Here is a 26,201-nt window from a genome sequence, read left to right on the forward strand (position 1 = left end):
TGTATATATCTAATAAACCAAATTGTACTTAAAAGCACAGTACATTGTGATTTGTGATGGTAGATATGGTCTGTCATAATCTTTCATAGATTTAGGTGAAATAAAACATTGAGAATATGACCTAAGTCTGACCTTTGCAGGAACAGAAGTCTTTGAAATCAAAAAGGGACACAATTCCGAATAAAGAGGCTTAAAAAGAGGATGTGGGCTTAAGACTTCCCTTCTGCAAAAGCCTTAAAAAAACAGTCTGACAACTGACCATCACACGCAAGAGGAGGATGCGGAGGAACTGCGATGTATGAATGTCTGGGATCTGCTGACTACCAGTGCTGCACTCATTAACTGATATGACTTACTTCACAGACTATCCTGTGAAATCCTATCAAGGGAAGCAAAGCTGCTTCGTCCAACAGAATACCAATGCAACGTGACCGTGAACATGCTTCATTATGAAAACATAATACTAATGATCTAAGTACTGTCTCCAAAGTATAGATAACAAATGGTTAACATTTACTCTCACAGGTACCTTGCCTATCAGGTTCTGAATATTAAATGCTTTCAACTGGCTTTTTTCCACACATTGAAAATGGCCGTAAGAGACATAATAATGACACAACTCATCACACATTAACATGAAACGTATGTATTCATACTTCATGTAACTGAAAGACAAATAACAGTTTGAAAAAGTTGAATGACGGAGAGACTATTGTTTAGAACACTCTCTCTCGTGCTTACCACAGGGATTGCTCAATGTACCACACATATCCTGATGCTGAAGTAGGTCTATAGGCACTGTTTGCCTACAAAGCCTACCCACTACACCTTTAAGTGACAGACAAGACATTGAGCCCTGTCTCAATCTGATTAGGCTTAAGGGATTCTATTACGTCAAATACTGTGCCAGCCAGGAAGAGACATATGAGACTACACCCCAGTTGGGCAGTGCCATCTTCCACTGTGAACGTTGTGAACATTAATAGTTTTCAGCAGGCAGGGCAGGAATGAATGATGGGAATTTTAAACGGCCAAAATTGTTAACAGACCTTGGACTGAAAACATTTGACGACAGAGAAGGACGTTTGTCTCTTCAGGGCATCGGATCTGAAGCACATTGTGAGAGTGAAAAACATATTCCTTACTGACTCTGACCAGACTAAAACATCTGCAAGGCTTCCAAGAAATGGATTGCAAACTATTCATTGTAAACTGCCCATTGTTGTCTTTCAAGTAATCTTATCCTGAGCAATTTTGCAAAGAGATATGCAAAAGTAATAGATGCAAAGTGGCTGTTCGAAAGATTATTGACTCAAGGATTCATGACGTCTAAGCCAGGCTGTGGTCCTTTCAATGCACTCCTTATGCCATTCAAGCGAGGCGAGATTACTGGAGAGGCCATTTCCAGTCATTTAGAAACTGAAATTGTTCTTGAGATCCTTTGTGTGCTTCGTCATATCTGTGATTTGCCCTCCCCTGGTGGAAAAAAGCTTCTTCCGGTATTTCATTTTCCATTGAACCGAAAAGGGTAGACAACTGTGTTTTAAAGCACCACACCTTTGTTGAATTATACTTTAAGGACAATATGGCGGAGTTTACAACTTCAACAATTACAAATACAGTCTCTTGTTCAGGGTCAGCTTGTACAGAAGTTGTGTATTTTCAGTTTTCAGAGTTCACTTATTAAAAGCAACCTACGGGGGCAAATCAACACAAGTCTGCTGATACCTCTGGAAAACCCTGGTTACCTCTGTGATGCCGTTGCTAAGGTGATGAAGCTGGTTGTTGACATTCTACAACTCCATCATCTTGTCCCTCTCACTGTTGGACAGCACAGGGAGCTGACTGTCCAAGATGCACTTCACTCTGGAGAAAACAAGTGATGTCGGAGTCATATAAGTATGTCTGTGTGATGCGTTTGTGACTTGTGAACTAGAAATGAATCCTTTACATGATCTTGCCAGTGGAACCCCCATCCCCCCCAAAAAACATCAAGGCTGCATTTAAAAGATTCCCATTCACTATATGCCCTAAAACCAAAGGCATTAATTCCATAGGAGGGATCTAACTGGAAATCACTTTACAAATGATATGCATGAAATGGGGCGCTTTGCCTTATGACAGACCTGTTCACAAGGACCTCTTGTCAGTACATGGCATCTTCATATTTTTTAGCCAGTCGCTCTGCAGTCTCCCGAAGGCTTCTCCTATAATAAGCATGATGAGGGGTCAATATGCTGATTTGTTTGACATTGTTTCACTTGTGCAGAAAACTTCCCTAATGGATGTATACGCTACATGACCCTTAATGAACGTGACGAGCATTTACAGCACCGTGCAAACATCGCATCAGATCATTAAGGGGTTGTCTTATGCACAGCTTATTTTTAGTAGCAGTTAGATTTAATCACTTTTAATATATGACCACATTCGATTAACAGATTCGAGCCACCCAGGAGAATGGCCTCTACTGACACACATTGCTGATCAGGGCGTGGAAGCAGTTAGGTGCAGTCAGGAGCTTATTCCCAAGAACCACACAAGAAATTACACATCACAATAAAAAACCCACAGGCAAAGTGAGCAAGAACTACAAATAAAGTTGATGTGGAAAAACCTGACCACTAAGGGAGATCATAAAAATATATACTTTATATGATTACATTTTTAATTAACATTATTACATTTAAAATAAATGTGAAAGCACCTAAGGTCATTCACAATTGGTGTAAATGGATGTTTTTTTGGTGACCTCCTCTATTCACTCAACCAAATAAAAACATAACACAAAGATAAACTGACATTAGAAACCGCTCTGATGGAGAATTTGCAACTGTTTGAGTATGAGTGTGGTTATCTGTGAAGTGAGTGAACGTGCTCAGATGCTGTACCTTCTCTGCATCTCCTCTCAAGCCATGTCCTGCTTGAGGATGTACTCCTCCTGAACCACCTAAGAGGCACTGCTCAGAAGCTGCAGGAAGTCCTAGCATGACACACCCCAAAGAACGGACATAGTACTCATGCATCACAAAGAACAGATCTTGTGCCAAATTGGAAGAATGATGGAGATATTTTGGTTATCATATTTTACCTCTTGGGAATATTATTCACTTTAAAGGGCTGTCCACATTGCCAACAATAACTCCAACGTTATGAGCGTTCAATTGCTCTGAAAGTAATGCCAGATTATATCTTTCTTCATGTCGTTGTCGTTATAGCACGCAGTGTGGATGTTGTTACAGGTACTGATAGTTATCATTATAGTTAACTTTGGCAGTATGAATGCGCCCTTAGCCATTTTTCAGTGTTTTATTGCTTTAGATCAGTGGTTCTCAACCGGGGGTCCGCGTACCCCTGGGGGTACGTGAAGGCAGTCCAGGGGGTACGTGAGATTTTTAAAAGATATATTTAAAATTAGCCTCCATTCAAAAATAATTTATAAACAGTTATTATACGGCTCTTCAGAATGTTCCAAAATGAACGTTGATTTGTATGGGCCATATGTGGGTTAAATGTCTGCGTTCGCAGGTTTGTAATTCCTTGATATTCACTGCTGCGGAAAGTTTATCACCGCTGTCATTGGCAACGGGTTTTTTGCTTTTAATTCACATCTTTCATATCATTCCGCAAGTATTTCGGTTAGTTAACGTAACGGAAGGTCATTGAAACTTGAAGTCAGAAGGTGGATTGCTAAGCATTGGCGTGCAGAACTATTTTTTTCTTAGCGGAAATCACAAAATGGCAACAAACTCATTTAAAAGAGGTATTCTGGAGGAATGTCTTCTATCGTTTTGGCAAGTAACTGTATAATAAGCGTGATTTTTTTTTCGCGAAAACATGAGAGCTGAACACACACAACTGCTGCTGCACACAGAAGTGCGTTGGCTCTCTCGAGGGAGAATACTCAAACGGCTGTTGGAATTACGATCTGAAGTACAGACCCTTCTGTTTGAGCACAGATCCCCCAATGCCACACAGACTGGCTTGCAAATATGTGCTATCTGGCAGATATTCAGCAAACTGAACAAACTGAATATGTCTGCAGGGAAAGGACACCAGCATTTTAAACCTGCATGACAAGGTGGTAGGCTTCCCGAAGAAAGCAGTGCTGTGGAGAAGAGCCTCTGCACAGGGGGATTTCACCTGATTTCCTCAGATGGATGATTTTCTCTCTAGTGAGGATGTGGACAGAGCTCCAGTCCAGTTGGTCATCGTGGGACATTAGACCAATTTGATTCAACATTTCAATTTTCAATTTCCTACTTTCCTGACATGGAGGAGAAATCTACACAGCTGGATTGGGTGAAAAACCCATTTCTCTTGTCCGAAGCATGTGGAAGCTCTGTCACTAATCAGGAAACACTCATGGAAGTGTCATCTGACCGTGGGCTCCAGATGAAGTTTGCCTCATCCACACTCACACAGTTTTGGATTTGTGTGAAGCAGGAGCACCCTGACCTGGGAGAGAAAGCTTTGGAGCAGCTACTACCCTATGCCTCCACATATTTATGTGAGGCCTCCTTCTCTGCAATGACTGTAATCAAAACAAAGCAGAGAAACAGACTGTGCCTGGAGAAGAGCTTGATCACAGCAGTTGCCTACTTGCCACCAAGACTGACAAAGATTTTCAGTGAAGCACAAGTTTCTTACTAAAATGTAATTGCAAACGCACTCAGTTCAATGCAACAATGTTCAATGTTCAATCTTCAGTGCTGACAGTTTAATAAATCAGACAATGATGGCATAGCGCTGTGTATAACATATTTTTTTCAATCAAAAATGCTTTGCGCTGGTTAGGGGGTACTTGGCTGAAAAAATATTTCACAGGGGGTACAATACTGAAAAAAGGTTGAGAACCACTGCTTTAGATCATGATATTTAGAGTCATGGTTCAAACCGAAGCTCTTTCACAAGTCCATGCCATGGGAAATACTACATGTTCTAACCTGAGAGCAAGTGGATTGGCTGCTCTCTGCGCCAAGATGCTGCTCAAATTAATCATCGGCCAATCCGTGCGGAGGAGAGCCCCAGGGCCTGCTCTCTGAGCCTGAGCACAGTAGGGCAGGAGAGGCCGGCCAAATGGCACTCCTGAGACAAAAAACACAAACAAACAAACAAACAAACAACTGTGAAAGGCCTGACATGACCCAGAACCCCCTTACTGGTGCAGGCAGGCTGGGCCACACACAGGGCAAACCCAATGTCTAGAAACAAAGGACAATTCATCACCGAGTCACAGTCATTGTTTTGGTATATACTGGATAGGAGAGTGTTCCTCTACTTGCCACTGGACTGATCTCAGCTGGTTCAACCGTAAATCCTAAGAGCTTCAGGGCACTTACCTGCTGCTGAGGGGGCTGGTGCACAGGATGTGCTCCACAATGCCTCTCTAGCTCGGCAGCCAGCTCTTAAATAATAATAATAATTCATTTTATTTTTAACGCACTTTTCATTCCAAAGAATCTCAGAGTGCCTACATATTATAAACTAACTATAATAATACAATAAAATTAAAATTAAAAAATTAAAATTGTTAACATAAGCATAACAGAAAAGATTTAACACAAGGCCATAAATGCCTTCCTGAATAAAAAAGTTTAACTTTAAAGGAGTCCAGCGTCTGCGTTGCCCTTAGGTGGTCAGGGAGGCTGTTCCATAAGTGTGGCGCTGCCGAGCAAAAGGCCCGGTCGCCCATGGTGCGGAGCTTGGTTTTGGGGACGTGGAGGAGCGAGCTGAAGGCTGTCCTTATCCTTATCCCCTTCACAGAGAATACAGGAGCAACGGCGGATTTCATGCAGAAGGGGAAAAAAAGGATCAGGCACTTGCACTGACTAGTACCTTCAGATGGTCCCCTTTAAGACGTTGGTGAGGATTTCATTTCTGACACTGCAATTTTCCATTCCTGCGCTTTAGGCGAGCACACCTCTAAATGACTCCGATCTGCACAAAAGACACCTGAGCTTAAGGGCTGACACATTATACTCACCAGGCTCAAGGAACTTGTGCAGTTTGTTTATCCACGTGAGGCCCACGCTGTGTACGCCGGCCTCATGTGTACAGTGCTATCCGTGCTGGCAAAGAGGGTCTGCATGAAACAGCAGGGGCAATGTGTTCCAATGACAGGGCTGATTGAACACCTCCACAAACGTTACACTAGTGTCCAAGTGCATACACAGCGTGTGCATCATTGGTTCTGTATTTTAAGTCAGAGAGAGAGAAAAAAACTATCCATCCATCCATCCATCTCACCTCTGTGTTATTTGATGGGTCAAGCGAAGTGTGACTCCACACGCTCCTCATCCTCCCCTGTGGGAGCACCAGGTTGAGCTCCAGCTCTATGCACGCAAACACACAGAGTGACAGCACAGTCTCCGCTCCCCTCTACTACTTTGCTACAACCTGGAGCCGGTCATATTAAGTCACGTTAAAAGCAGCACACTCCTCTTTACCAGCATCACAGCCTCTTCTGGTATTTCATGAATATTCAGTGAGGGGTTCTGTTGTAATATTCTTAGGTTTCGGGGCAGTCACTTAGCCTCTATCTTCCTCATGCTCTGCTTCCAGGACAACGCATTGGTAGAGAATGCCTGTTTCCGTGGCGATGACAAGAATGCTGGGAGAGCAGGGTAGGCAGAGCAATGCACATGCGTCATACCCATAGTTATCTTCAGCTGCAGGATACATGGGCCGTAGAGCCTTCAAAGATTACCTCCACTAAAAAAGGAGAAAAAATGGCAACCCCTTAACATCACTTCTAATTATTACAGGGCAAATAGAAGGTGGATAATATGGTTGGTTGCGGATATTTTTAGTCAAAGAAATAGAAAAGGCAGATATTCCTGATCTCGCAATACAAATATGGAGGGACTACAGAGAAGGGGGTGGGCAATAGGTAACATAAAGTACACCGAATTTTGTGAATGTATGAATGGGTTAAAATATATCATTGGGATGCTTTTACATGTGACTACAATGGGGAGCCTGGAGTAGATATTATACCTGTAGGTTAAATGTTAAAGACATGTAGTTCAGATAGGTCTCTCCATTCTCATATAGAATGTACAAAGGATAGACGATCGCCTCACTTCTGAGATGCTGGCTGGATAGTTAAGTGCTGTCTGTCAGCGGCCCAAAGTCAAACACCACAGCAATCTCACCCAGCGTGGCTGCATATAACCAGTTGAGGGGGAAAACAGGTCATCTAACAGGGTTTAAATGGGATAGTAAGAGTGTGAATGCCAATGTATATTGAGTGCTGGAAAAAAGAAATATGTAACTACTGATTAACGCCTGACTTGACCATCTGATAAAACAATGTAAACAAGGTACAAGTACTGAGTTGGAGCTTCAACTGAACCTCATGTGTGTGTCCAGATGTAATCTTCTGTCTGACATACGGAGAGAACTTTAGCTGCGCTCTCAGGCTCTTTAAGACTTATATCTGTGGCAAAAAGACAGTCATCAGCCAACAATCAGTCAAAAATGTGCATCTTTCTCCAACCTTAGGTTTATGTGTTCTCCATGTAAGTTTATCTTGGAGTGAAGCAAAATGCTTAAATATCTGATACATGCATATGTATCAGAAGAGACACGGCACTGCATTTTCGTCCAAACAGTGAAAGGCACACAAATTCCAATTTAAAAACTATTTCTGCTACTTTTCACAATAACAGTGGATGAGGTTATCGACATTCAATCCCCTCGCCTGTAGACTGGTATTCACCTGATTGTGTTGTCTGAAGCTAGGAACACCAAGTGGGGCTCCTCTGGTTCACCCAGCCTGGCTGAGAGTAGTTGGAGCTTGCAAACCACGGGGACGGAGCTAACAGACAGAAAACAGAAGTTACAAACCTTTAACTGAGAGTCCTGGGTTCAGTTTCTGATCACTTTAAATACATGTTTACTAGCATACTGGGGGGGGGGGGGGGGGGGGGCAAACCTGATAGAATTGCCAATAAAAAAAACACAGCTTTCTTGCAGTGAATCTGAAGAAGTCCTCCTTCAAAACTTCAAAACGAGTTATTGCACCAATGCTGGTAGAGTTCAAGTAGGCTACAGTAGCGCCCCGCTGACCAATGAGGGCGACATACGACAGAGAAGCAACCGGTAGACTTCAAAAAGTTGAGGACTGATGAACATCAAAGTTTGAGTAGGCTAATGAAGATGAATGTTGCTAAAAGTTTTTTTTTTTTAAACTGTTAAACGCAGGTACATCCACTTTACAATATGTCAGTAAAAGGGACAACCGTGACATTCCAGAAATATAAATACATTCAACAGGGAGCAAGGTAGGCCTACTACTGTCGTTACAATAACATTTAGATTACATTTAGCAACATCAAAGAACCAAGTAGCAAACCGACAGTGCATTCATTAAAACTATTTGTAGCTTTGTAGTGAGACATAGTAACTTGCCTTAAAAGCGACGTGCAGTATCGCTCATGTCTTCAGATAGTGAGTAAAAACGCTAAAAACTTTGAACTATTGGGTAACCTGGTATTTTGCACTGTTCAGTGCCTCTTCAATTAAGTTCTGAAGTTTGTTGTAGAAGACACTGTCTACATCATTCCAAATTAAGACATTTATATCTAGACAGCACTTGAGATCTTTTGGAAAATCTATTTGAAGTTGCTTGGTACTTTAAATTAACTTTTTTTTCGTGTTTTATTGAAGTTATGGTGGTCTGGGAGCGCACGTTTCCACAGCACACCAGAGTTTACCGCCATGTTTGACATGATTATCCTACAATGATGACGGATAAAATCCAGGGCCTATCAGATTTTGTAAATATGTTAAGAGCTGTTAATGTTCTTCAAGTTGTAATGTTACTGTAATTCACTGCAGAGATAACATGAGTAAAACCAAGGCAGTTAAAAAAAGTTCGAGAGCTCACACTGGAAAAAAACCTCCCAATATGTGAGAAAAAAATTATCAATACAAACCCAGAGTAGTAAACGAAACTGGTATTTTAAATGACTGGGGTGTTTGGAGTCTACACGCCACTTAATTTAGAGGCTGGCTGGAATGTTTTGAATGCCAACTGCATCACGCTGTCTACCGTAGTGAGCGCCTTGCCACCGTGTGGTTACAAAAGGCATTGCAAGCAAATATACACGTATGTCACAGCCTCTTGCATTGTCTCCGCCAACAGCGGTGTGGCTTCCCACCAACGCGGTCTGCTTCAATACAGCAATCGCGTGTGAGCGGTAGCCTTACTCAACATAGAAGACGACGAAATGGAACTAAACTGGCGTTGGTACGGGGTAGTTTGAACAGTGCTTCGTTGAGGACCACAATGTCCCAAAATAGGGATACGAACTCTTGCCCAGATGGGTATTACAGGGTTCTAAACACCTCTGAACTGAGCGAGCTTCTTCAAGATGAGGGAAAAATGGATCAGATCGTTCGACTCAATGAAAAGGTAGACTTCGCCATAAACGCCTTGATCTTCTTACACATCATGTTTTCTCAGAGCATTATTTTATATACTTTACTAAGGTCGCCACTGGGTAAAGATTGTAATGTGGAGTGATATGCGCTTTCGGACATCTTTGCGGAGTGCATGTGTATGCTGCCTGTCGGTTGCTTCTCCATACATACGCTATACACTATAGCATGACTGAATGCATGAGTCAGTGTGAAACGGGAGAGTCGAAATGGCTGTGTTAATCCTTCGTTAAGACTCGTTTCTTTTGACAATGTGTTTTCTTGTGTCTTTTATGTGTAATATGACCTATGCAGATAAGTTTACAACATTCCACTCCAGTGCTGTTTGGTTACAAAAGCCTTCGCTACAGAGTGTATGTCCACAGTTGAATTATTTAGAAGCCTCTTGTCTGCTACGTAATTACAATAAAATATATTCTGCCCACATAACCATACATTTTACTTTTTCTCGTTGCTAGTAAATTATCCAGCAACACATTGTTTAGTGTAAACAAACTGGTGGCACCTCATTTAATCATTGGGTCAGCGCAGTAGTCTATATTCAAGTTACTGCACAATAAATAATGTAGGAGTGTAAAAAGACCAAAATGAATATCTTTGAAAGTTAAACGCAATAAACGTTCACGCACTTTCCTTCTTAAGCTATTACTACCATGAATGTTGTGTTGTGCTGAGCAGATTCTCTGCAGTTGAGGATCAAATTCTGTAGCTCTCGCTTTTATGTTTGCACAGAAGCAATTAGCCCCCAAATCTTTGAAACATTGTTGTGCAAAACAGAGGTTGGTGACCAAACTCATGACATACTCAGTTCATTCTTTAGCATCAAGACATTCGTTACACATTTGGGAACCCTGTTGTGAACCGTCAAATTTGAGTTGTGACACTAGATTGTAATTTTACCGGGAATGAATGAGGAGCATCTGCCAGATGATTGGCAGTGTTAGAACCTTCACCATTCCATCCTCTGGAATTGTCTAAATTACTATGAGGCTTTTTGGAATCTCTCTGATGGCCATGGGGGTCGAAGCTGCAAGAAGCCACATCTTAATTCATAAGTAGGCTATAAATATGACATCGCTTAAAAGTTGTAGTTAATCATCAGGCACTGATACAAGAACTTTTTGTGTCCGGTCACTGTAAGATAAACAGGTCCCTTACGTATTCACTAGGCATAATACGACTGCATAATTTATTATTGTGTGTTTGCCACTCCTTTTCTCCTTTGCATGCCAATGGCATTTTGTCCATCATTGCTGTTTGGTCGTCATATGATCCTGTTGTGGATGATGTCATCATGAATAAGCTCTGAAAGGCATGGCTGCATGGAAGCCAGTGCAGTGCATCAATTCATTAACACACTAAGGTCTCTGAGGTTAGCCCCACTGAAAGGGTCATTGTGGCCCAGTAGGATACACGCAAACACGACCCTCCCACCCTACCCCCCAAGTGAGAGGCATTTGCGCCTAAAGCCCCGGTTCCAGGAAGTGTGATCTACAAAGTCTTCTCACCACAAATACAATGTAAGCATCCATTTGATGCCGTCTTTGATGTACAAAATACTCGGTTTAATAGCAGATGCTTGCCAGAGAGGATGTACGTCCTGTCCTGATTGCACAACTTGGTTTGTTTGTGATGGGTAAACCCACTGAACTGGCTTCAGAAGACTCAAAGATACGGGGATAAGTAGGGCAACATTTGTATAATGTTAAACAGTTAATCAGGTGTCTTCTTCACAAGCAGGTTCTGTCTTTGAGGTGTCTCTGTGCCAAAGGTCACCAGCAAACAAAGCCCATGTAATGTGATCGCATCCTTTTCTGTGTGCTCAGTAATTTGTTAGCATTAAATCTCTGAAACAGCATGGGTGTAAAAATGGATGTCTAACCACAAGAGCATTGTTCTTTTCTAAGTGGGGTTTGTTAGCGCCTGTAAACAGTGTCAGCTATGGTTTAGAGCCAGTGTGTCATCACAAATGCACTGTATAGACCCCCGGGATTTAGAACTGTAGAATGTATAAACACAGGCCCAAGCAGCTGCAGCAGGAAATGAATTGTGTATGTGGATTCCTGTTTGGGGAAACCAGTTCCAGTTAGCTGTTGTGGGTGGCTTTATGTGCTGGGGATTTGAGGTACTGTAGAGCCCAATCACAGTGCTTCTTTTGACTGCTGGCCAAATGTTCAAGATTCCAAAGAATGCTCTCTGCTGATTGGCTTGAGAAGGTTAAATATCTCACCACGGGTGTGAGATAATTTCACTGGTCAATGGGATACCTCAGCAGACACACACTAGATCTCAGAGAAAGGATTAGAGCATCTGGTTGTAAGATAGCCCATTCTTGCGTGAGCACGCTGGGAGTGGTGTGATGCGTTTCAACCACACAGACGTGAGATATTTGACTTCCTGACACTACTGAGCGTCTGGATAGAAAAATGAGTCTCAGCCTTGCAAAAATGGTATTGGGCATTGGCTATGCAAGACTTTTCTTGGAAAACTAGAACCTGAATATAATGGCACTGGATGGCTGCAATGTTATGCAGTCAGTGGCTTAGATTATTTGCTGTTCTAAAATGCAGCAAGGAAGAAAACATTACTGGAAGCATGCAAGTCTAGAGCAACCAGAAAGGAATTACCCCTTGAACAAAGCAAACTGACTGCTGAGGACGGATGTGAACAAAAGTTCCAACCTTGCACTGGCAACGCTGTGGGAAACCTTTCCTACTAAGATGTGAACATTTAAACCACAGGAGTATGTCCGAGTAGCAGGAGCAAGGCCAGGGAGCTGTCTGAGACCAGATCATATATGCAGCTGTGATGTTGAGAGACACAGACACAGACAATGTTCCCCCTGGATCATGAAGAACATCAGCGGAAAACATAATTCATTCATCACATTATCCATTCATCATCTGGTTTCCTATGTCCCAGAAACGTTTTTTTTTTCTTCTTCTTCTCCTCCTTTCATGAGGATCAGTCCTAACCAAAAGTCCCCTTCCCTTTTTTGCGCACACAACTGTGCACTAAATGGCCTGAAACATCTGTATCATTTTAAAGTGGATTGAGAATTTAAGAATGGTTCCCAGGATGAAAACAGACTGGGCTTTCAGACAGGCCATGAACCACTGGATTCACACAAACATTCCCTTGTTCAGGACCGGCTCGGAATTGTCTGGGTTGTCCCCGCCCTCTTACAGGGCGGTGACCTTAGAGAGCTGCTCCACAGATATTCATCACCCATCTTTTGCAACTTGTAAGAAGCTGTCACCACTTGATGTTTGAAGTTAAGAAGTGTAGATAATGGGAGATTATCAGCAATCAATCCCTGCTTGTTAACGTCTGATATTAGCTAAACACATCCAGCGTACATGAAGGTGCTTAATACATCTAAACCCATCAAGGAAGGGAAGTCAATTGAGAAACGCTTACTATGTTTAAGGCAGAGTCAGCGATTCTGGCAAAAGGTTGTCGATATTAGAGCTCAACAACCAATCAAAATACACCCCTCCATTCCATGCCACTATGCACTATGTGTCCCATGTACAGCACCAGTACTGTGTACAAACACTGGAGTATTTTTGAGCCCACACACTGTATTGACAGCTAGATAACCGTGAAGAGCAGTTAGATGAATTTGACAAAAACATTTATTGGGTTAGATTTTTTGCCGACTGTACCTTTTGATAAACGCTGGAGAATGGAGAGCATCTGGCTTTTGGTAGCAAACTAGTATGTATGCATGTTGATGTACGGGCAAAATGTTACTTGAAGTCTGTGATGAAGCCTAAAAATCACACAGCCTAAATTTCATACAAGACTGGGACATTTTAAAATGAACTCACAAAAGCAAGACTGAATGGTATCCAAATGATTTAAAATGAACTCACAAAAGCAAGACTTAATGGTATCCCAATGATTTGTTATTAATAGGATCAGGTGAGAAAACAGGATATAGGCAAACTTTATAGGCTTATCCTTCCAAATATAATACGGCTAATGATATATATTTATAGAATGTTTCAAAAATATGGTGGGCACAGTATAACATTGAAACAAATTAGTACATTATTACGACAGAGGCAACTGTGCAGGATTGTACATATTCATGATATTATTAGAACATTTCGACTGTTTGCTTTCCTATGAGAACCCATATTGAAAACATATCTCTGCTCTCGAACACAGTGTCTTGAACTTAAGGATGGCTATTCTCAAATTACTAGGAGACAGATTAATTCTAAAAGTGCCCATGTGGGAACATGGTACCTGCCATGCAATGTTTTGTCTATAAGTGGAATAGTGCAAGAGCCCTATTCTCATATTTGCAAAGCAAATAAATCACTAAGCCTCTTATACGCCTTGCTAAGTCCCGTCAGGTTTTCTAATATGCCCAAGCACTGGAACAGCCAAAGGAAACCTCCAGAATTTATCTTAATATTCATGCAGAAATGGGGGGGGAAAAGTGACTTTCAATTAGATCCGAGCCTACTCTGGCTTCAGACGATTACAGAGAGAAAAGGGGTCTGTGGTTTGAAGCGATGTCCTAGCACTGCAAATGCTTTCCATGAGGCCATGGTTTTGGACCTCTCCCTATTCCCTGAGGCGGGTGATCTCCAGTGGTCCAAGGAAGTGTCGTAAGGAGAGTGTCTTGGTGGTATTCATTGCCAATGGAACAGTTTAGCAGTGCATGCCTGCCACGATCTACATATGCCTAAAAAAAGTGTCCAATGCAACCAGTGAGGTAAGCTTACTTGACAGTGTAATAGACACCCTTATTGCCATCACTATCTTACTCATCATGCAATCTATTTTTAGAAAATAAATGTACCCTAACTACTTCATCTGGAAGTCATTTATAAATGGGTCATCTTAATCTTTCCAGAGATTTGAATTGTTTTCACTATCATTTCCCCATCTGAACACTTTCTTCTATCTTTTCACCAATCAACAATGCTCATATTTGTGAAAATATTATGGTTTAATTTCATTTTTACTGTTTTTGACATAACACATGTCATAACACATTAGATTGCAGTCCATATCAATTCTGATTACTTTTTTTTGGTAACTTAGCACAGACCCTGAGATCACCAGGTCAAAAATGTAGTTGTCGCAGCTTTTTTGGTGCTTTCACATTCATTGGCATGGTTTTCATGGCATGATACATAATTGGTATTTTTTTAACACCTTTCTTTTAAGATGTCTCAAATAACCATTGAAACCTATTCACATAACAATATTTAGTGACCTTCTCAAAGAAAGTTTATTTTGTGGATGGAGTTTTTGGCTGTTTGAAACACAACTGTTATTTACTGCTGATCTGTTGTTTTTAATGCTCTGGGCTTAGTCATGAGTTTGGGGTTTTTGGTAGGGCTGTATGAATAAAGCCAAACTCAGCTGAATGCCTGTAGCGGGGATGTTTCAGCCTTGAGGCTGCCAACAAGCATGGCTGAAGTCTTTAACAGCCCACACCGACTGGCCACTGAAACTCGAAGCGAGCCCTTGACCCAGAATTTCTGTATGTAGGTTACACCACCCCTCCAGTGTGGTGGAGAGTTATGGTGATTTGAAAACAAAAAAAGTTTCACATCTTTACCATTTATCTTTCTTCCTCTTATTGTTTTTATTATTGTTGTTCTGGTTGTTTTTTATTATTGGTGCTACACAGACGGTCCGTGCAGACTGTGCTGAGCATGAAATTTGCATCCAGATCATGTGCAGACTGTGACTGCAGAGCTATACTCTCCCCTTTATTCTTACTCAGCCTGTTGGTCATGTTGTGCTAATGTTACTGAATTCAGCATGCTTTGCAAGTCGTTTAATAAGGTCTGAGGTTCGCTCTGTTGCTCACATCTTGTGCTGGGCTTGTGTGCTCAGGCTCTCTCCTATTCTCTCTCTCTCAGTCTGTGGTTTGACCTGAACAAGTCTGAAGTTGTAATCACCTTTTCAGTCAAGACAGTCTTTGTGAACACATGTCAGACGCTCTACATTGCTCTGGAACCTCTTTAGACTGTGAAACATTCCTGTGATCATTTGATTATGTATTCCATTGACCCTGCCTCTTCAGTCCAGCATTTTCATTTGATTAAGTGTTTGTGTCGATCGGAATTTGCCCAGGAATTCTTTCCCCCTTCTTCCGTCCGGATCTAACTGCATCTTTTATGTGAAGTTTCAGGAGCTGCAGGTGGACAGAGAGGTTCTGCTGACGTCCAACCGCAGCTTGGCAGAGGAAAGCCTGTCACGTAGGCCTCAGCTCGAGAATGGCAAACTCCAGTTGGCTTCTAAGTATGAGGAGCTGGCGAGATTGACTTCTGCCTGCAGGGAAAAACAAAGCCGACTTGGTGAGTTAAAGGTTGCATTAATATTTCATGCACAGTGTATGAATGTGTATGCAGCGCAAGGAGAAAATACATTTATTTTTTTTTGCACATAGGTTGGTATTAAAATGGAACTTGAGTTTGTATCACGTATCTTGCCTTTACTTTTTATTAGCTTCACACAGAAGATTGAGCATTTACTGTTCAAGTGCATTGAACACTAAAATAAACTAGATCAACCACCAGGATTTCGGTGTAATTGTACTGTTTATGTACACTATGACATTCCTATGTTTTCAGTCTCAATCAGCAAATCTTCTCATGTTACGCACAAGAAGGACAGCCCCTGGGATCTAGCATGCCTCATCAAATTGACACGACCGTCGGTAACAGCAGCCCCACATTTCTGTCTGGTCTACGGTGGCATTCACTTGGTAGATTGCCATCCCCCACAAATAGGTGCAATAAAATGATCATCTCTCAGAGGGCCTGACCGGGCAAATACGGCTCCACCTATCCCCCACCAACTCCCTTTCAACACCTCCCAGGAATAACCAGCCTGAAACGGACCACACTTACTCATGTTGATCATGTTTCAGGCCCCAGGCAGAGCCCCTGTTTAATAGGAACACTTTTATTTTTTCACTGATCTTTTTTTATAGTTTGGCCAGGATCAAAAATATTATTCATTCTTTTTTCTGTCTCTTTTGGCAATATCTGAGGCTGACTGGTTCTCATGCTTTCAATGGATAATTTATCATAGAGTTGACTGACTAAAGGAAGCAAATTATATCTTGATCCTCAATACTTTCTTGAGAATGGTTTATTTATTAGTTTGAGTAATTCTATCAAATGATATATTCCCCCTGCTGCATTAATTAAATTGGTGAAGCCCAACCATAAGCAAGTGAGGAAGGACCACAGAATATGCGAAAAAGTGAAGACGAGGGACACAAACCATGCAGGCTTTTAGTAATTGGGGCAAACTGTGAGTGCTAACATCACTGCCTGGCCCTGTTGTTTCTCTGAGAATGAAAGAGCTGTGTTTGTACTAGTCCTACTGGGCCTGCCTGGAGCAGTCCTTAGGTCTAGTGCGTCTCTCTATCCTCCCCACCCCTCTCCTTCAGGTTAGCTGAGAGTCTTCATGCCTGCGGCTTATTGCTACGAGCATCGAAGGTTTCAAGTGGAGGTCGTTGTGCACAAGGTCTCAGATGAACTCCTCGTCTCGTAGCTTTGTTAATTCATGGAGGGGGAGGAGACGAGGAACCGCAGTATAGGCCACCTCCCCCCCCCCCACTCATAGCCCCCTTCCCTGTAGCATTCCTACGTTCAGACAAACCCAATGCATATGAGTCCTTTATTGATCTTTTTCCTCCCCTTTCGCCTGTCCTCGCCATTGTACAGCCTGACTGGTGTTGCAGATCCATTTGAAAGACCCTTTGTCTTCTCACTCCACCTCCACTGTGTTGAAAGAAAAGGGCAAGATTCACATGATTGTCAAAAGTCTCTGAAGCAGGCCCACCCCCCTCTCCCGGCCTTTTGACTAGGGCCGCATGTGAAGGCGCGCATGGTTATGGGAAAAGTTGGGTTGACTCAAAAGCCAGCAGGAAATTGACCCGTTGTCAGGGGCAAAGGAACCGGCAGGAGGAGGGCTGGGCTTTGGCGGGTGGGTGGGTGGGTTTCCTATTGGTCTGCCTTAACACTGAAATATACGGATGAAGGATATCTGCTGGTCTGCTTACACGCTCTGACGAAAGCGCAGTCTCTGTGTCGGAAGTCTCCATCACATAAGCCGCGTGGGTGATCCTCTTCCCCCCTCCTGTCCCCCCTTCTCTCCGCTCAGAAACGCTGTTTCACTGAGCCCCCGTGCAGCTGTCCCTATGACGGAGGAAGGGTGGAATGTTCACCTTCCTGTCACCATACTCCTCACATGTACCAGGCCTCCAGCTGCAGCGTCAGGCAGGATGGGTGGGAGATCCTTCCTCCTCCAAACATCTGATTCTCATTTCCACGAGGGGAGAGGGTGGGGCGGGGGGGGAGAGAGAAAAGAGCGCGAGAGAGGGAAGTAATGCGGTACAATTCCTCTGGCTGCAAGAGTAGAAAGTTGGGGAGAATCCTCCTGCCTCTGTGTACGGAGCTATTGCGTAACCAAGTTCACACAGTCATGAGTTCTTTTGAGTGTGGACTTCAGCCAGAAAACAGGTCTCACTGGTCCCCAAAGGTGAAGCCCAGCCCTGGCCTGTTAGGATGTTCTCAGAGTTGATTGTTGCTCTGTTTGATCTGTAGTCATAATAGTCTGCATTGTTTTGACTGGCTCTATGTATAGAGTAGCTGTTGGAGTGTTTTGTCTCTGCACTATAACTGGACTCACAGCGTGTGTCGGGGAAAAAATGATTGTGCAAAGTTTTTTTTGCTGCACCTTTATCCCCATCATGTGGAGTCACATTCCTGGCCTCTCTCAGTGTGCCTAGCCTGCTGAAGTGGGACACAGAATCGCATATGTGCGGACTTGCCATAGCCCAGTTTTGTCAGAAGAATGGCCTGAAGCGCCGGGCAATTATATCAAGTCCATTAGACCGTGGCCTGCAGATGCCACACAGAAACCTGGGGTGAGCATTCGCTACACTGGCTGATCTTTCACCGCCCTGGCGAAGGCGTGACACTTCCCACTGATACGCTAAAACTGGCCCTCCAGCTCAATGTGTACCTATAGGCTGCTGAGAGGGAGAGGGAGGGAGGGAGGGGGTGAGGCCATCCAACAGTGTGACCGTGAAAAGGGCACCTCAATCGGAGGGCTCCTCCACTTAATCACACAGCTGAGATGGTTGTTTGCCGGCTCCCTGTCGGGTCAGCACAGAGGCCACATATTTGAGTGAGACTGTGTTGGTTTGTGCTCGTGGGAGAATGTGTAATTAGCAAAGAGTGGGTTGCCCCTTCGCTGTTTAAGGTTGGTGCAGGGGAATGCTCCAGAGTTGGATTAGGGCTATTGAACCAGGCTTAGCAACACAGTCGGAGAGTGAGGCCCTTTTACAGGCTTCTGTAATCTATCCCCCTGAGAGTCCGATTTCGCAGCTATTGTATGGAAGACATTGCAATAATGTGTATATCAAGTCAAACGTGAAATTATGCAATTTTATGCATGTATGCAATGTATAGTGCTGCGTGCTACGGATTGTACAGTACGCTTTCACGAGTGCATGAGCCAGAGATGATCTCATCATGTCCAAGAACAACGCTCCTCAAACACAGAGATGTTTGTCGATGACTTCATCCCACAGAGCCCAGTGGCAGCACAAAAGAAGACGTTTATTAGGCGAGCCCTTCAAGAGACATTATTCAGGCTGATGTGTCCTTACAGTAGCTCCCTTGTGTAGTGAGGACAGCAATGAAGGCGTTTGCGTATCCTGAGGCCTATGACGTCAGCCATGCCTTTACGTTGAGGATCCTTGGAGACTAGAACACATACACCATGTACTGTAAGTCCTACAGCGCGAGGGTGTGTGTGGTCCTTCCTGTGTAATTTCACTGAGGACTTCATGAGGATGTTCAGACAGGATCTGTCAGAGGTTGCTCAGCAGACGTTGACACACTGTGCTCATATGAGAAAGCAGTGAGCGTGAAAAGCATTGACTGACAAACGGGTCCAGAGAACCTTTTGTGTGCTGCGCAAAAGTTAATCAAGTTCAGTTTTGCCATTCGAATTCAGTGTGGACCGATGACGGGAAAACAGTTGGTGGTATTTATCTTTTGAGACCACCAGAGAGCACCCGCTGTTTTGACAGGAAGTGCGAGACAGGGAGTGTTCCTATGATGTGGTAGGCTGGTGTGGGTCGAGGTGTTTTTTGCATGATGTTTTGTATTTTATATTAGTTGTAGTTTTGTAGTCGCAGCCAGTTTTAGAAACCCCAGTCAACACGAATAAAACCCGCCAGATTTACTGTGGTGCCAAACACAAGGTTCTTTGAAGAGTCTGGGCTTTTCATGTGCCATAAAGCCTTCAGTGAAATGACTCGCGGGCAGGTGACATCTACTGTGAGAGGATTTAACACAATAACGCGGTGAATACGTTACACAAAGCGTCCTTTGTCAATCCTCAGCTATGAACTTGCATTATGGCAATTCTAAGCCATACCTGTAATTTTGGAGGCTAATTTTTGAAAGCAGTTTTAGTCCTTAGGCAAACTCCCACAGTGCAAAAACAGGTCAGCACACGTGGCTGTGTGTTTGTGTGCCATGGAAAAAGTGGTGCACATGGTCTGTGAGGAATTTCAAGCACATGTGAGCCCAAATAGGCCCTCTCACTGATAAAAACACCCCTTCATGCTATTTGTTCTCAATGCAGAGAGATACAAAAAAATTGAATGGCCACAGTTAATGAGCAAGACCCTAGGTTAAGACATAAATAACAGAAACTATGTTCCAGAGATACCAGAGAAGAGCATGCAAATGACATCCAGTATCCCTGAGCACAGAAGGCAGCAACGGTCTTTATTGTATTCCATATTTCTTTCAGAAGAACTGTTGAGATAATTGTAGTTGCCCATATATATTATATGTTTAAACTGTTGTTGATGGTTCATTTGACATGAATTGGCTCATACAGAATAATGACAGTATTCCTCTTTCACATTTCTTAGTTGTTTTCATCGCTAATGGGCCGTGGGTGTGATATTTAACTGCATGCCCTGTTTCCTAGGCCTCTCTTTATCTGTTATGCTGTTTTCTTACATGATGAAAGGATCAGAATGCTTGAATAAAAATGTGACTAGACAGCACCTCCACCATAAAAAAGTGCCCCCATATTAGATTTTAAGGGCACCTTGTAGTTTGTGTTATGAGCTTACACCCCTTTCTAGCCCTAGTGTTTATGATCTTTGAAATCTTAGTTATACATCAGCATATTACTATTTAGACTCTTTCAATCTTTTAATTTTTTTTTAGTATGGCATCTGGTGGGAGTCTTAGTTAGTCAGTGTAAGTTATTATCAGTTAGGCAGTGTAAGTTATTATCAGCTAGTCAGTGCAAGTTATTATCAGTTAGTCTTTGAGTTTTGACAGAGAAAGATGCCACCTGTCTCCTGAAGGCGGGGCACTGAACAAAGGGAAGATATCCTGGTTGTTTTGGCTTGCTGGCCTTTTGTTTTCACATGTCTAGTCAGTTAAGCGAAATGAGCCCTTCATGTTTAGTTTTTGTGTGCGTGTGACAGCTCTGCTGGGAGAGCATCTCTTTCACCCCCCGTGCTGTAGAAACACCCTATCCATGAAAGCTCCAAGGTTGAACTCCTCACCCAACACAGATCGCCCAGGAGGCTTCTAGTCGCCAGGCTTTTGTCTTTAGGCAGACTGAATTATTTCTCTCTGAAATATAGGTCACCCACAGCTGCTCACAAAGTGCTTGTTTGGCTGTCTGTCGCCTTCCATTAGGACGCCAACATCTGGGTGGAGGGTTCATGCACGTGGCACGGTCCCCATGCATTCTCATGCAAGTTTGACGCTGTGAAAGATTTTGGAAGATCTCCTGCATGGAAAAGCAGTTGGCAGAGGCAGACCTTAAGTGGGTTTAGATTATTGATGTTCAGGCAGCAGCACTGTGAAGGGGCGGTGTGAATAGGGGCTTGTTGTAATCGTTATTTGTGGCCCCACTGCCAAGAATGCGAAGAGAGCACTGGCTAAGGTCCAGATAAATGACATGACCGATTAGAAGACACAGTTTCTATACAAATGTTTGAATTCCACAAATGGACCAGTACTAATACAATGTGGAGCAAATTGGCGTTAGCATTCTCGAGCAGTAATTAATAAAAAGACAATATAGAATGGTAAACAACACCATCCCTGCCTTTCCACCATTCTCAGGTTTGTTTGTTTTTTCCAAACGCAGTAGAACACATCATTTCACCATCATGACCTTTCTCTGCCCTGTAAGGTCATTAGATGAGTTTCTGCTAGCCTGCCCAGTGCCCTGCAGTGGGAAGCCCAAGAGTGCATTAGCATAATGACTCGTTGCCATGGTGACCACACAACACCCCTCCAGGGGGATGAAGCCCCCCACCACCACCACCACCTCCGTCAGCTGAGTTGAGCTAACAGAATGTGATCGCTTCCTCCCCTGCCCCAGGGACGCCCAATGACACTGCAAACATCTCCCTCTGTGGCTTTTGCCCTGTAGTTGACACAAAGCCCAGCAGACGTACGCTAGGGACCCAGGCTGTTCTTACCCCCAGTATGTCCAGGCTCTCTGCCTGTTAGTGTAAAATCGAAGTCTCTTCTCTGACCACCAAGTTGCATTCTAAAATCTCATGTCATGTCTCCCTTAAGAAGAGCGATGAAGAGATTTTGGCCTGATTAACATTCAACATTCCTGATAGATTGGTGTTACTAATGTGATTGTTTTTTTTTGTTTGTTTGTTTTTTTGCACAGAGGCCCACACAGAGAAGCATAGTCCCATGACGGCTCAGAATCTTCTGCTGGAGGAAGTTGGACGCGCTGAGGAAGAATCAGAGGTAATCCAATGACGTTGTAGATGTAGTGTTTGTTGTAGATGTAGTGTTTGTTGTAGATGTAGTGTTTGTTGTAGATGTAGTATTTGTTGTAGGTGTAGTGTTTGTTGTAGGTGTAGTGTTTGTTGTAGGTGTAGTGTTTGTTGTAGGTGTAGTGTTTGTTGTAGGTGTAGTGTTTGTTGTAGGTGTAGTGTTTGTTGTAGATGTAGTGTTTGTTGTTGGATGTACTGTTTGTTGTGGCGTCTCAGCGCTCTCCACCAGTTACCATTTGATGTTTGAATTTTTTCTGCAGTTGTCTAGACTACATAAAAACCAACTCTTCAGGCTCTCTTTTTTTTCTCCTTTGGCGCTTTCTAGTAAATGTTTGAGACATTATGCTGCTGGAATAGCATGAGAATATCACACTGTGGCATTCAAACCCATGTAGCTTGCAGTACCCATCACGCACTAGTAAATGCTTAGAGGGGAAATTGAATCTGAAAGCGCATGAAAAAGGCATTTGCCTCCCTGCGCTTGTTCCATTCTGCACAGCCGTGAGTGTCTGGGTTTTTTAGCTTCTTTTTCTTTTTTTTAAAGTCAGTTCCTTTATTATGCATACGTGTTAACGTCTTATCGACGATCAAGACCGCGGAGGGCGCAAGCCACTCCATTTTTCACCAGGACTGGGCCGTCGTTGCATCGTTGATTAAATCAATTTGCAGCCTGTGCATAACAATGAGCAGTGAGGCCTGAGGTCTGGTGCTGCGATATAATCTAATGCAGTGGAGATGGTCCCTGACGTGGAACACCTACATTCACCTACTTTTAATTACCACCGCAGTCTCCACTGATGCAGATGCACCCCCTCTGCACTGAGATACAGCCACACTGCTATCTGCTCTGCACTGTCTATAGCAATACATTAAATGGAATGCTCTCTCAAATTGAGACAGTGTACATTGAAACACTCACTTCTGTTTCAAGTGTATAGAGTGCTGTGATAAAGGAGTGTATAGATAGATAGTGCAGTATTTATTGCAGTGTATAGATAGAAAGTGCAGTATGTCACTTTAAATGGCTCTTCTTCTGAATAACATCCATTGGAATTGTGGCTGTAGGTGGAGCCAATATATATGGTGTGGAGCAGGAATGTAGTAAAAAAAAATGAAACCCCATTCTAACAGTGTGAAAGAACATCATTGTGTGTATTCTAAGGAATGCATCGCATCAGTCAAGCGGACATTAGAACATCTTGTTAACCTTAATAAGCTAATCCTTTTAAAGTGAGAGTGTGTTGAACACCAAGCGGAACGCCGTTCTGTACAGCACACTCTTATTAGGAAGATGACTTGTGTTCCCAGAAGCCCCTGCCCCCCCACTCACCCCCTCTCGCTCCCCCGCCTCCTTGGCCTTTCTTTCAGCCATTGGAGCCACCCAAGGCCATCCGCCCTCTCCACCTCTCCCAGCGCCAATCAATGGCTCCGCGACTAGAAGTCATTAGATTGCTAGGGGTTGATGGATGGTGCGACCCATTCATAACTACACTGTGCTGAGTGCTGGCTTTCAAGGGGAGCTGGAAAGCAGAGCCACCCAGGAAAATTGATGGCCTTGTGACCCATTTGTTTATCGGGTGAATCAATCCCATCGTTTCCCTGGAGGAACGATAAGCTGCAGCTCTCAGCTCCCAGCCATTCATTTTTAACCCCATGTGTAAACTTCCAGAGCGAGGAAAAAAACACCTAAATGATAGTATAAAGCAAAACAGCTGGTAGCCTGAATAAGATCACATTTCGGGCCCTGGATTCAGCTCTTACATATGGTAGTCGTCCCTTAAGTGCAGGTAGCCCGCGTGCGCTTGACTTGCTCGCTGTGCTCCTTCCATTAGCTGTGCCCTGGTAAGAGCTTGCATTGTTGTTTTCAGGGCGGTGTCCAGAGGAACAGGGTCCTTTGCAGACGAGACGTCATCAATAATTCAGCGCCCCATACTGGGAGAGACCGGGTCTGCCACCTGCTCCCCTATGACTACTTACACATGTACTCTCATTAGGCTCATGTGCTGTTTAGCTACTTAGCCACGCTGTGCTCTATGCAGATAAGAGACCGGCTACCTGTTTGCTCAGCCGTGGTGTTTCCATGCAGAGCTTTCAGATTCACATCTATAAAGCATCAAAAGGCCGTGGTTCAAACAGTTCCTCCGGGGTTGTTTGTTTGCATTGTTTATGTGGTTCGTGTTCGCATCTGTGTCAAATGCCTCCCACATGTTCAAACATATGTATCAGATTTGAGTAGATGGGAGTATCTTTGCCTCTAACCCACCCTTGTTTTCTCTGCAGGATTTGCTGGAGAGGTTTATGGAGGGCAGAGTGCCTCTTGAGGGATTCTTAGAGTCTTTCCAAAGCTCCAGGAAGGTTTACCACATCCGGCGGGCTCAGGCCGAGAAAATCCAGGAGTTCAACCGACCCGAACCGAAGCCCAAGCAGGCGGACGAGGAGCCGAAGAAAGGGAAGCATCAGGAGCCGCAGCCCAACGGCGTAACTGCCCAGGGCCCGCCCCGCATCTTCCAGCTGCGCTACGGCCTCCTCGTGCCACACTTCCCCCACCCGGGCTCGTCGGGCCCCACCCATGCCATCAGCCTACCTCCTGTGGACCCGCGGCCGGGACAGGCCCAGGCCTCGGGGCCCACTGCTCCACAAGCCTGCCCCGGGAAGGCTATGGGCTTGAGGTTAATAGGACAGATCCCCGGCTGGCCGGCACCAAACCGGCCCGTTCGGCTGCAGCAGCTCTACAGGCCCAGCCCCCACCCCCACCAGCCAGAGCCTCCATATCGGTAACGGTGACCGCTGTGCCACGCCAGGACTGGAACAAACAAAGGGCCATCAGCCATATTCATGATTTCACTCAAAGACTTTGCTTTGAGATGTGGTTGGGTCAATGTTCAATAGAGCTGATCACCACTGTTTCTTGGGATTTTGTCGTCGTTGTTCAAAGATATTCAGAAAAAGGGATTTGTTTTTTTTCGAAAGCCATGAGATCAGCTAATTTTTGCGGGTGTGCAAGACATCATGAAATATGTGGACATTTTCTAATGTTTTTACTTTATGTTCTGTGATGGGCTTTTCTCAGGACATAATGGACTGTGAAGTGAGAGTTTTTGACTTGCGTCGTCGTACTTACAGGAGAGTCCCATTTCCCCAGACGCGTCTGAGAGTGGCCATGCTTGTGATGTGATGTGGAGCTTGATATGGTGGTCAACAATAAAGTCCAGTTTAATGTGTTTATAATAAACCTCAGAATTGCTGTTTGGTGATTTTATTTTGCTTTAGTGTACAATGTGAATATTTTATGAGGGCATTGTGGAGTTCTCTTATTTTCTCAAGCCTGGTGCATTTGTCTTTATGCTCTGAGCAAACAATATACGCACATATTTTTTGTTTGAAATGCACTTACCATGCAGATGGTTCCATGTTTATTATTTATACAGCTGGTAGATAATATACTGGCAATGCCACTGTTGAGCCAGGACTTTTATTATTAATAATGGAGTAAAGACCGTGTTCGCACTGTTGTCTCTGGACCCCTTTCAAAAACAGGGTTTGTTGTTTCGAAGGTCAGCTAGTTCCGTCTGCCAAGGTGGATTAGAATCACAAATAAAGGAAGATCAGTGTACATGGATCAGGATGAAAAACTTAGTGTTTGTGTATGCAACCAGCTCCTTTGAAAGTCACATCAGGAAAATCCCACTTGAAATTCACCACACTATGTGGACTTCAAACAGTGTTTATTTGCTGTGACAAATGAGAATGTCCTTTTTTCCAGATTAAACCTGTTCTTCTTCGGCATCGTTTGTAATAAGGACGGCATGCTGTTATTTATTGAATGTGTAGGAATATTTTCTTCTTTGAGCATTCTGCTTATCGCTTCAATGGGAAGTTTATGGGGGGAGGATTATGCTATGTTGAAAATCTC

General features: G+C 43.5%; 2 protein-coding genes across 3 annotated transcripts; one reads left to right on the forward strand and one right to left on the reverse strand.

Annotated features, from left to right (window-relative positions):
* Positions 1–1,793: 1,793 nt before the first annotated feature.
* Positions 1,794–8,088, reverse strand: nup88 (nucleoporin 88; the record flags this gene model as incomplete). The annotated part of the gene is given in 13 exon segments (XM_080846012.1): positions 1,794–1,866; positions 2,127–2,146; positions 2,150–2,207; positions 5,143–5,175; positions 5,343–5,389; positions 5,924–5,940; positions 5,987–6,062; positions 6,066–6,125; positions 6,250–6,335; positions 6,537–6,696; positions 7,000–7,099; positions 7,724–7,822; positions 8,057–8,088. Coding segments are annotated over 13 exon segments (861 nt in total).
* Positions 8,089–9,171: 1,083 nt separating this feature from the next.
* On the forward strand, positions 9,172–25,515 carry vps37d (VPS37D subunit of ESCRT-I). 2 transcript variants are annotated; one of them, XM_080854513.1, is made up of 4 exons: positions 9,172–9,421; positions 15,608–15,779; positions 22,177–22,259; positions 24,569–25,515. In XM_080854513.1, the coding sequence occupies exons 1-4, from the start codon at positions 9,296–9,298 to the stop codon at positions 25,064–25,066; spliced, it is 879 nt and encodes a 292-aa protein (XP_080710639.1). In that variant the 5' UTR covers positions 9,172–9,295; the 3' UTR covers positions 25,067–25,515. The 2 variants fall into 2 exon arrangements, with proteins under 2 accessions (XP_080710639.1, XP_080710640.1); XM_080854514.1 differs by having other exon boundaries at positions 15,614–15,779.
* The last annotated feature ends 686 nt before the right edge of the window (positions 25,516–26,201 follow it).

The sequence above is a fragment of the Sprattus sprattus genome, assembly GCF_963457725.1.
Source record: "Sprattus sprattus genome assembly, chromosome: 1".
Lineage (NCBI taxonomy): Eukaryota > Metazoa > Chordata > Actinopteri > Clupeiformes > Clupeidae > Sprattus > Sprattus sprattus.

Coding starts and splice junctions, on each gene's coding strand:
- vps37d (XM_080854513.1), top strand. CDS start 9,296: ATGTCCCAAAATAGGGATACGAACTCTTGCCCAGATGGGTATTACAGG. Junction 9,422..15,607: donor TCGTTCGACTCAATGAAAAG/GTAGACTTCGCC, acceptor TTTTATGTGAAG/TTTCAGGAGCTGCAGGTGGA. Junction 15,780..22,176: donor GGAAAAACAAAGCCGACTTG/GTGAGTTAAAGG, acceptor TTTTTTGCACAG/AGGCCCACACAGAGAAGCAT.